General features: G+C 40.4%; 1 protein-coding gene across 1 annotated transcript in view; it reads left to right on the plus strand.

Annotated features, from left to right (window-relative positions):
* The first annotated feature begins 287 nt into the window (after nt 1-287).
* The window catches only part of LOC132398101 (ADP-ribosylation factor-like protein 6), a 35,102-nt gene continuing 23,277 nt past the window's right edge, over nt 288-12,112 (plus strand). The window contains exons 1-3 of the mRNA XM_059977071.1: nt 288-410; nt 6,048-6,109; nt 7,295-7,363. Of these exons, the coding sequence (XP_059833054.1) occupies nt 288-410; nt 6,048-6,109; nt 7,295-7,363 (254 nt within the window). The remainder of the gene's footprint in view (nt 411-6,047; nt 6,110-7,294; nt 7,364-12,112) is intronic.

The raw sequence follows: 12,112 nt of genomic DNA on the forward strand, positions 1-12,112 counted from the left end.
CTTGGAGTACACCACGATGTAATTGCGACCGTGTGCTCCTTCGGGAGGGAATGCCAGAATAATATTAGCGGTGTTAAAACTGCTGGAGCGAAACACGTAACCTGTTGCCCGATGTTCTTTGTCCCCTGTCTGCAGTCCTCTCACTTCCCAGGTTAAACACAACTCCCCGCACCGCCTGCTGCACAGGCACCGACGCTGAATTTTGCAGCTGCGTCACCTTTGACACAAACAAGAGAGAGAGAGCTGCGGGTCCGCAACCCAGCAGGGCGATACTGGCCCGGTCTGGCATGGGCTTTTTAGATAAACTAATCGCACGTCTGAGACTGCGGCGCAAGAATGCCAATGTTCTTTGTTTGGGGCTGGACAATAGCGGGAAGAGCACCATCATCGATCGTTTGAAACCTGCCAGTGTGAGTAACTGGAGCTGCAATTCACAATGGAATTAAATTCCCCTTCCTTTGTGTGTTACTGATTACAGTCACGCCCCATGAGGAGGCGATTTATTCTATCCCCAAATACAACATAGAACAAATGAATGACGGACACGAGAGGTACTGCAGATGTTTAAAATCTAGAGCAATAGATACAAATGTGCTGGAGGAACTCAGCAGGTCAGGCAGCATCAATGCATGGGAAGCAACTCGGAAGGCGCACAATACATACTACATCCTAAGGAGGAAGGAGTATTATAAACGCAAGATGACAAGAGACACAAGGCCAACATAAAGCCAAAGAGAGGGCATAAGTTAGAGCAAACATTAGAGGGAAGTTAGATGATTAGGAAGCTTTTAAAAACCAACAGAAGGCAAGTAACAAAAAAGTCATGAAGAAGAAAAAGATGGAATATGAAAGTAAGCTCGCCAGTAATATTAAAGAAACTACTAAAAGTTTCTTCAGATACATGAAGTATAAAAGAAAGGCTAGAGTGGATATCGGAGTGCTGGAAAATTATGCTGAGGAGGTAGTGATGGGTGTCGAAGAAATGGCAGATGAACTGAATAAATATTTTCTATCAGCCTTCACTGTGGAAGACCTCGCAGTATGGTGGAAGTTCCAAAGTGTAAGGGGTCATGAAGTGTGTGAAGTTGCCAGTAGTGGGGGAGAAGGCTCTTGGGAAACTGAAAGGTCTAGAGGTAGATAAGTCACCTGGACCAGGTGCTGTAGGTCCCAGTGTTCTGAAATAGACGTCTGTGTTATGGTCCCAACTGGCAATTCCCCATCTTGCCATTATCTTGATTGTGCCTTAATTCCTGTCGGCTAATTCCCTATGATTGCTAGTCCCATTAATTACCGCACACCTGGTTCCCATTAGCGAACATGGGATAAAACTCGGGCATCACAGCCACGCTCTGCCAGTTTGTTGGTTGACTCTAGCGTGAGTAAACCTTGTTTCCTTATTCCTTAGGACTGTCAGTTCTAAGCTCTGCATCATTTCCTGGATACTCCATGTAAACCTTGCCTCTGTGTAAAGACTCTCCTGAATACTGGTTCCCTGTTCACGGCGGTGCTAACGCCTCATGACTCTGCCTCCGTGCCTGTGCCCTGCACTTGGGTTTGTCCTCAGCCTTGTCCTTGCAACAGTCTGAAGAGATTGTGGAGGCATTCAAAGATTAGAATCAGAATCAGGTTTAATATCACCAGCATAGTGGCAGTACTAGATTTTGGAATGGTTCCAGAAGACTGGAGAATTGCAAAAGTCACTGCACTCTTCAAGAAAAGAGAGAAGCAGAGAAAAAGAAAGTAATGACCAGTTAGTTAGTGGTTGGGAAGATGTTGGGACAGATTGTTAAGGATGTGGTTTTGGGGTAGTTGGAGGCACATGATAAAATAAGCCATTGCACGGTTTCCTCAAAGGAAAAGCTTGCCTGACAAATCTGTTAGAATTCTTTAAAGAAATAACAAGCAGGATAGACAATGGAGAATCGATTGATATTGTATACATGGATTTTCAGAAGGCCTTTGACAAGGTGCCACACATGTGGCTGCTTAACAAGTTAAGAGCCCATTGTATTAAAGGAAAGATTCTAGTATGGATAAAGCAGCGGCTGATTGGCCGGAGGCAAAGAGTGGGAATAAAGGGAGACATTTCTGGTTGACTGCCAGTGAATAGTGGAGTTCCACAGGGGTTGGTGTTGTGATTACTTCTTTTTACATTATATGTCAATAACTTTAATGATGGGATTGATGGTTTTATTGTAAAGTTTGCAATCAATACAAAGATAGGTGGAGGGGCATGTAGTTGTGAGGAATTAGGCTACAGAGATTCGAAGACAGAATAGGAGAATTTGTAAGGAAGTGGCAGATGGAATATAGTGTTGGGATGTGTATAGTCATGCACTTTTAGAGAAAAAATACAAGAGTAGAGTATTTTCTAAATAGAGAGAAAATACAAAAATCTGAGGTGCAAAGGGACTTGGAAGTCTTTGCGCAGGATTTCCTAAAGGTTAATTTGCAGGTTGAGTCTGTGGTGAGGAAGGCAAGTGCAATATTGACATTCATTTCAAGAGGACTAGAATATAAAAGCAAGGATGTAATGTTGAGGCTTTATAAAGCACTGGTGAGGCCTCACTTGGAGGACTGTGAGCAGTTTTGAGCCCTTTATTTTAGAAAGGATGTGCTGACACTGGAGAGGGTTCAAAGGTGGTTCACAAAAATGATTCCAGGACTGAATGGCTTGTCAGCATTTGATGGCTCTGGGCCTGTATTCACTAGAATTCACAAGAATAAGGGGTGACTTACCCCTCAGGGATTGAAACCTATTGAATGGTGAAAGGCCTTGATAGAGTGGATGTGAAGAGGATGGAGAGTTTCCCATTGGTGAGAGAGTCTAGGACAGGGAACACAGCCTCAGAATAGAGGGCATCATTTTAGAATGGAGATTAGGATGAATTTCTTTAGACAAAGAGTGGTGAATCTGTGGAATTTATTGCAACAGGCAGCAGAGGAAGCCAAGTCTTTATGTATACTTAAGGCAGAGGCTGATAGCTTCTTGATTGGTCAGGGCATGAAGGGATACAGGGAGAAGATAGGAGATTGAGGCTGAGAGCAAAAATGGATCAGCCGTGATGAAGCAAGCTCGCTGGGCCAAATGGCCTAATTCTGCAAATATATCTTCTGGTCTTGTGGTCTAAACAGTCAACATTTGGGCCGTGACCCTTCATCAGGACTCATGAATGAGATGTTTGTGACATTCCAGGAATTGGCTGACAATCTAACTAGAGAAAGAGTATGACCATCTACATTTCTCCACAATTTGTTCAGTTCTGAAATTTTACTTATCTGGAATCAATTTTTTTCCCCAATCTTGACTTTGTTTCCCCATGGACACTCTGAAACAAATCTCTGTGGATGGTAGAAATCTTAAATATAACAGAAAATACTGTCAGGATACATGACAGGGTAGCCAGTATTGTCTTAAGTGATATGATATATGAACATATATGTAGACAGAGTATGGAAAGGTGCAAAAACAACAGGGCTGTAATAGTGACAGACTTTAACTTCTCCAGTATTGACTGAGAATTCCTCAATACCAAAAGCTTAGATGGGGCAGATTTCTTCACTGCATCCAAGAGGTGTTCTTGAAAAAGTATGTGGAGAGTCCAGCCAGAGAAGAGAACAGACAGGACCTGGCTTTAGAAAATGAGACGGGCCAGATGACAGACCTAACAATGTGTTAACAGGATTTCCTGTGGAAGCCCACATCAAGGAGCACAGGAGATGTATCGTTTGGGTTACCTGGAGAAATCGTAGGAAGCAGAACACTGCATTTATAATGGCCACAGGGTTAACTTAGATGGCACAAAATTATCGTGCTTGGCCAAGTGCCTTTGGGACCACCTGGTAAAGGAAGCCATTGAACTAAAACTAGAGGAAAAGATTTTCAACAAAGATGAGGGTCTTGTTCTAAGAACTGGAATTTGATTGTAAACAAGGTGGATGAGGACTAACTGATCAGGAGGGAAGGAATGTGGGGTTATAAATACCACTGGACTATACATGTCCAAATCTGATGAAGGTGACAGAGCTTGTCATTAAAATGTTTGTTATAATCAATAACTGTAACCAGTGAGAAGCCCGAAAAGAGTTTATTCATCATATCCGCCAGGAAAGCACTACATTCTTTTTCAGTGGGTGAATACTTTGTGAATACCAACCACATTTTAACATGTTTCTAAATAGTCCTGAGTTAGGATAAAATTGGATTTTGCAGGAATGTACCAAATTGGGGAAGGTAAAATTATGACAGAATAAAACAGGAGCCAAGGGGCATTGACTGGGAGCAGTTGTTTTTGGACTAGTCCATGACTGACATGAGGAAGTCATTTAAAGGAGAATTTATCAGTGTTTAGGATAGTAAGGTATGGGAACCCTGGGTGACCCAAGAGGTCCAAAATTTAGTCAGGAAGAAAAAGGAAGCATACGTAAGGCTTAGGAAGCTAAAATCAGAGTGAGCCCTTGTGAATTATAAACATAGCAGGAGAAAACATGAGAGATTCTGCAGATGCTGGAAGTCATAAGCAACAGACACAAAATGCTGGGGTATTCAGCAAGTTAGGCAGCATCAATGGTGGGAAATAAACAGTTGATGTTTCAGTTTGAGACCCTTCCTGATGAAAGGTCTCAGTCCAAAATGTCCACTGCTTATTCCCCTCCATAGATGCTGCTTACTGAATTTTTCCAGCATGTTGTCTGTGTTGCTCAAGATAGCAGGAAGATGCTCAAGCAGGCCTTTAGGAAGGCCTAAATACTCCATGAAATGTACTTGGTGACCAGGGCCAAGGGAAAATCACAAGGCAATTTATGCTTCTATTCAGAAGATCTGGATAAGGAGAGGACAAGGTCCACCCAGACTGAAAGAAAGAATTTACTTGCAAACATATTGTCATCATGCGAGGAGATATCATCAGCGTTCAGTTGATTGTGGTGTGTCCTCTGAATGTTTAGCCTTTATATACTTATCAATCAGCTGATTGGTCATCCTTTTGGAAACTCAATTGTGATGTGCGAGGAAATCTCGTAGCTGTGTCCTCCGAATGCATGGCCTTTATACATTATCAATCAGCTGATTGGTCATCAATTGGGTTTCCAAAACGAGTAAGGCCAAGCATTTGGAGGACACACCACAACCAACAGCGTACTAATGATGTCTCCTCACATGGTGATGTAATATTTGCAAGTAAATTGCCAAGATCGGAGAACAACTCAACCCAACCATCAACCACCTGAGTTACACATCTTATGAATTATTTTCAATAAAGAAAGAAATATGTGCTTGCAATCAGAGCAGTGTGGCTGAGATACTACATAACAAACACAAGAAATTCTGCAAATGCTGGAAATCCAAAACAATACGCACAAAATGCTGGAGGAACTCAGCAGGTCTTGCAGCATGTATGGAGATGAATAAAAGAGTCGATGTTTTGGGCTGAGACCCTTCTTCAGGACTGGAAAGGAAAGGGGAAGAAGCCAGAATAAAAAGGTGTGGGGAGGGGACGGAGGGCAGTTAAAAGGTGATAGAGGCCAGGTAGGTGGAAAGATTCTGCTTGCTGCTCTGTGACATTTACCCTACTGTCCACGGTGCTGAGACTGTGGCCTGCTCCGGCTGCTCTGGGTTTTGTGTCAATCGACTCTCTTTAGTTCTGAATGCTGTTATTTGCTTTTATTGTTTGCACAATTTTTTTTCTTTTTGCACCTTGGGTGATAGCCTATTAAAAAAAAATTGGGTTTCTTGTCGCCTGTAAGGAGATGAATCTCGAGGCTGTATAATTTATACATACTTTGATAATATATAAGTACTTTGAACTTTAATTTTGTTTGCTCTCCATTTTGTGTATCCATTGTGCTGGCTGAGATTTTGCATTGACCAAAAATGAAACTGGTCTTCATGGTTTTATATTCCAGTTGGCAACTAATTGTTGTATTGGAAGTTCAGAATTCCTCAAATGCCTTTGTAATACCTGAACTGAAGATAGATGGACTGCAAAACTTATTTTTTATATTTCAACTGTCTGACATTGAACTTAACTTGCCTCCTTTTTTTTCAGGCACAAGTCCAAGAGGTAACACCCACAATTGGATTTAATGTAGTGAAATTCTCCACAGTCAGGTATATATAAGGCATTGGTGAGGCTATACGCTAGTGGTTACCCTGTTATGGGAAAGAGTTATTAAACTAGAAAGAGTGCAGAAAAAATTTACCAGGATATTGCCTGAACTCGAAGGCACTGAGTTACAAAAGAAGAGGTTGTGTAGACTTGGACTTAATTCCCTAGAATGGAAGAGATTGAGGAGTGACCAAATAGAGGTCATGAGGGAGCAAGGCAGGGTAAAAGCACATTGTCTTTTTCCTAGGGAGGGGTTGATAAAAACAAATGAGGGTTTAGGTTTAGGATCAGAGGCGAGAGATTTAAGAGACATCAAGGGCAACTTCTGCATGCTGAATGAACTGCAGGATGTGTTGGCTGGGGGGGGCAGGGTGGGGGCACAGCAGCAATGTTTAAAAGCTATCTATAGATAACTGCATAGTTAGGAGGGGATTAGAAGGCTATTGGCCAAATGTGGACAGATGCAACTAGTTCATTGGTGACACAGCAAGGACAAGTCGGGCCAAATGGCTTTTTCCATGCTGTATGACTCCAAAGATTTGACTTCTTTGTTTGCATTCATTTGAGTGATTTCAAGAGTGAGTTGTCCAAATTTCAGGATCTTTCTTGGGAGGGGGGGGGATTTGTATATGATTGATAGAAGCTGTTTCCATTTGCTTACATTTCACCAATATACCTTGAACTCTTTCCCAGCCACATACCTACTGTATCTCAGTGTCTTTTAAATTTTGTTATTGTGCCTGCCTCAACCACTTCCTCTGACAGCTCATTCTATTGGAGCACCACAGTCTGTGCGATAAAGTTGTCCCTCAGGTCCCTTTAAATCACTCCCTTTCAACTTAATCCCTGGGGAAAAAAACTGTGCATAATAATAATCAGATTTGAAAATTTCTAGTACTATTTCAGCTCTCTTGGAGAGATATTAATTTAGCCAAGTTCACAACAAGGCTCAGATTTGAGGACATTGAACTACCAGTAACATAAGCTTCCAGCTTCATTTATACCCTGTGCATGAATGCCAATGACAATGAGCTTGAATTTGAGCTTTTTTTTCTTTGCTCTGTGCTTACAACTTCTAATGACAATTTGGTTGGTTTGGAGAAAAGTAATTGCATTCACAAGATTACAGAAATCATTTATTCTTCTTCACCTATTTTTTCATAATTAGTTGCTTTATTCTATTTCAGTTTGAACTTTACAGTGCTTGATATGTCAGGCCAGGGAAGATACCGATACCTCTGGGAACAGTACTACAAGTAAGTGGCAAGTAAATAACGTGCTTTGATAAATGATTCAATACCATGGTGTCTTCTGCACAGAATCTGGAATCTGCTTTATTTACAACAATGTATTTATAATTTCCGACCCTATATTTTTGAGTTACAAAGCGATAAAAAATGTTGCACAATGAATGTTAAAAAAGGAAAGGAGAGCAGAAGTTAGGAGGGTGAGTGAAGGTGGGAATGGTACTTTGTGTATGTTGGAGAGAGAATGAAACTGGAATGAGTGCTTTCAGGTAAGGGAGTGAAAGGACATAGCAGCTCTTACTGAGAAAAAAATGAAGCACTGCTGCAAACTTCCTTTGGTTTAATATGGCTGGTTGCTATCTTAAGATAAAGTCTGTTGGATCCGACTGCTTAATTCTTAGATTAATCCAGGGTTTCTCATCTGGGGTTCTGAGAGAGAAATGATGTAAAAAAAATAAACATTGCTGTTTGAACTTCGTGCGACGTGTGATGTTAGCGTTTGCAATGGTGGGCAGTGACCGAGCAGCCCTGTTAGCAACCTCGTTGAGGTCTCAGCCCAGTATGGCAGTGCACAGTAGGACTCTGTTTACCTGGTTGCGTCTATTCTCAGCTTTTGATGTGAGACAGAGGAGATTTGTGATAATTGGTGAGCTGTATTGCACAGAGGCTGGTAGGCTGATGAGGAACCTCTGCCTCCTAAGTTACCTCCTCCAACTTCCCCTTATGTGCCGCTGATTGACTTATGGGAGCGAAGAAGAAGAATAGCTGCAGAAACTAACCTACTTAACAGACACTTTTCATCATACAAACCAGTTGAACAAGCTTCTGCAAGGCCCTAAAGAAAACGTTTTGACTTCAAGTGACAGGATTCTTTGATTTAAAAGGAAATTGTATCTTTGGAAAAATCACATTGCAAAAGGAAATCTTGAAATGTTTCCACTGCTGCTTGGGCTTGAGAATGAGGAAGGATATCGGAAAGTCTCAAAACTTATTGAAAACCACCTGGAAGACCTGTAGAACAAAATTGAACAGTATTTTTCCTCCCTTGCAACACAGTGTATGACTTGGTGAGGAACCCTATCTCTGAATCTTCTGCTCAGTCCTGAGAACTTGACTTTGAGAGAAGAGGAAGAACTTTATGAGCCACAGTCTGATCATGCACTCAAGATAATATTTACTGATCTACTTCTGGACAAGTTCTGGATTTCTGTGAAAGAAGGGAATCCTGCCATTCATAGGAAAGCAATGAACATTTTGCTGCAGTTTTCAACTTCTTACATGTGTGAGCAAGCTTTTCTTGTTAAACAAGTATCAAGAGCAAGGTTAGAAATCGTCTCATTTCAGTTAAGGTGAAATCTTGTGTGCTTATCTCAGATTCGACCCAGAATTGAATGTATGTGCAGCAAAAGACAAGAACAGGTTTTACATGCTAGGTCTATACTTGAGCCTGATTATGTCACTTAGCAAGAGAAATTGTGTCTCAGGTTATATTTTTATGCATATTGCTTCAAATTTACTATTGAACATAGTCAATAAATTTTCATGTTGTAAATAGCATTGATTAAAATCAATTTACAATCTTTATTTAAATTAAATCTGCTGAGTGAACCTTTAGAAAAATTAAATCCCATTTTGGCTTAAGACAGTTATTTAACAAAAATTTATTATGTTTCCCTTATGAGTTTTTAAAATTTATGAAAGGGAATGAAAGATTAAAGAAAGGTAAGCTAAGCTTAACGACCTGTTTTTTCAAGAAAGGTTGGCCAAAAATTTATTCTCTACTCAAAAAAGTATTAACAATTATTTCTGGATTATTATAGTGTCTATAGAAAGTACTCCACCCCCCCCACCCCCAGAAGTTTTCGAGTTTTATTTTTTGAGGTCTAGACTCTGATTCCAGGACATTAATTTTGTTTTTAAGTGTGTAGCTTTGGGTTTATGCTTGGAGTTATTGTTTTGCTGGAAAAGTAATCTACTCCCAGTCTTGCAGACTGCGTCGTTTTCCTCCAGAATTTTCCTGTATTTTGCTGCAATCGTTTGACTCTGTACCTTCACAAGCCTTCCAGGGCCTGCTGTAGATAAGCATACCCACAGCATGATGCAGCCACCACCATGATTCACGGTAGGAGTGGTGTGTTTTTGATGATGTGCGGTGTTCGGCCTACATCAAACATAGCGTTTAGTCTGAAAGCCAAAAAGCTCAATTTTAGTTTCATCAGACCATGGAACCTTTTTGCAGCAGACTTTGGTCTCCTACATGCTTCTACATGGTAAACTCTAGCTGAGATTTCATGTTGAATTTTTTCAACAGTGTCTTTCTATTTGCCGCTCTCCCATAAAGCTGGAACTGGTGAAGCACCTGGGCAACAATTATTGTATGTGCAGTCTCTCCCATTTCAGCCACTGAAGCTTGAAACTTCTTCAGAATTGTCATAGGTCTCTTGGTTGCCTTCCACACTAGTCCCCTTCTTGCATGTTCTCTCAGTTTTTGAGGATGGCAGGGATTTACAGCTGTGCCACATTCTCTCCATTTCTTGATGGTTGACTTCACTGTACTCCAAGGGGCATTCAGTGACTTGGAAATATTCTTCTATCCATCTCCTGATTTGTGCTTTTCAATAACATTTTTGCAGTTACTTGGAGTGTCCTTTTATCTTCATGGTGTAATTTTTGCCAGGGTAATGACTCGGCAGTTGGCCCTTCCAGATACAGGTGTATTTTTACCACAATCAATTGAAACATCTTGAATGCACACAGGTCTCCAAAACAGATCCCCATTTAACTAATTATGCGACTTCTAAAACCGATTGGCTGCACCAGTGATGATTTGGTATGTCATATTAAAGGGAAGTGATTGCAATGCAATAAATTATTTTGTGTTTTATGTTTGTAATTAATTTAGACCACTTTGTAGAGATCAGTTTTCACTTTGACACGAGTCTTTTTTTTTGTTGATCCGTGTCCAAAAAATGCCAAATTAAATCCACTGTGATTCTAAGTTGTAAAACAGTAAAACATGAAAACTTCCAAGGGGGTGAATACTTATTATAGGCACTGTATATCCACAACTTACTGATCACGTTAATCTAACGTGAGCTGTAGATATTTTCATTTTTATGCGAGGGTTCCTCCAGGGCAAAAAGTTTGAGATTAGACTGTTTATTTGTTATTTTCTTTGCAAATTAACAACTAATTATCTGCTTGTATTTTAAGTCATTATATGTACATAACAGTTTAATATGCCTCTAGTGGCTATACAAAGTATAATTCTGGATAGGTCTCTTTGTTCTGCATTAAGTGAATGAGTGTTTTCTCATTGCATAATATGGTACTGCAGTACTGAATAATAGATTTTGAATTAGTTAATTCTTATGTATAGATTTGCCTTATCTCTGTAGAATAAAAGAGCTGTTTTATGCCAGGCACCATCTTTAGTTTTTCTCTTTCTCTGTTCAACTGGTAAACCCCTGTCACTATCTGTTCAACTTGCCTCTTTTCTATCAACTCTTAATAAAGTGATCATGAAACAACAAGCTTTGTGTTTCTTTCCTGACTTCTGAAGAACCTTTGACTTAAACACCAGAATCCAACAGCACCTTATTTAAATTGGAGTTAACAAATGCAGATTTTATCTAATTGGGGGACGTGAGGTAGTTTGACTGGATATCACCATAATTTGTATGTTTACAGCTTTAATCTTACCAAAGGAGGACCAAGTAAAAATGTATTCTTCAGCTTCTTTATTGTATGTGAACATGTGTGTTTGGAGTGCGATTAAGGACAGAATGTCAGCCTGAAGGTGAATGACAACTTAATTGCTGTTGGAGGAGATAAGCAGATAGATTGCTTGGTTAAGAAGTAAGGCATAATCATGACATGTGTTTGGTAGTTAGGAGTTGTGTTCCTGTGCCACTCAGTCAGCCATTCCCACATGGGAGGAGTTCACGTCTTGTACAAGCACCGTTATCAATGAAGTTCAGTTGGATATCCTGCATGCTGGCCTTCTGGTGTGTCTGAGAAACATAGAAACATAGTTTCTCTGCACTTTTTCTCAATATCAAACACAACATGGTGTCAGAAGTGGTTGATCATCCATGAATTGGTGCTGCAGACCAGGTGAGACCCCCAACAAGCAGGAATTTATAGTAAGACTATTCTTGTTTGCATATATGTATGAAAAATATCTAGAAACTTATCAACCTATATAGTTACTACATGTATGCATCATGAGGCTAAGCTGGGAACTGGCCAGGGTTGCTAGGCAACACCTTCGGGCTACATCCGAAAGTGGGGATATATTAATCTGTTTGCCACTAGCGTGGGGAAATGGAGACACAGATACAGCAGAGAAGTCAGTCAAACTCTCAGGGAGAGAAAAGACTTTTATGGTCCAAATAAATGAAAAAATAGATAAACAAACAGGAAAATAGAGCAAATACCTGCAGTGCCTACATCTACTTACTTTATAAAGGTCCCTGAGATATTTGATTTTGCTAAACAAGTGGACTTTGGGGAATGGCTCTGATGCTTTGAGCGTTTTAGAGTTGCAAGCAATCTCACTCAGGCTTTAGAAAAGCATCAAGTAAGCACAGTGATATACTGCATGAGTGACAAATCAGATGACATCTTGGGTGGATTAGGACTGAGAGATGCCCAGAAAAAGGAGTACAAAACAGAACAGGACAAGTTCAAAGAATATTTCACAGGAGAGCATAATGTGATATATGAGAGGGCGAAGTTCAACTCCAGAAAACCAGC

Source organism: Hypanus sabinus, chromosome 8 (assembly GCF_030144855.1).
Source record: "Hypanus sabinus isolate sHypSab1 chromosome 8, sHypSab1.hap1, whole genome shotgun sequence".
NCBI lineage: Eukaryota > Metazoa > Chordata > Chondrichthyes > Myliobatiformes > Dasyatidae > Hypanus > Hypanus sabinus.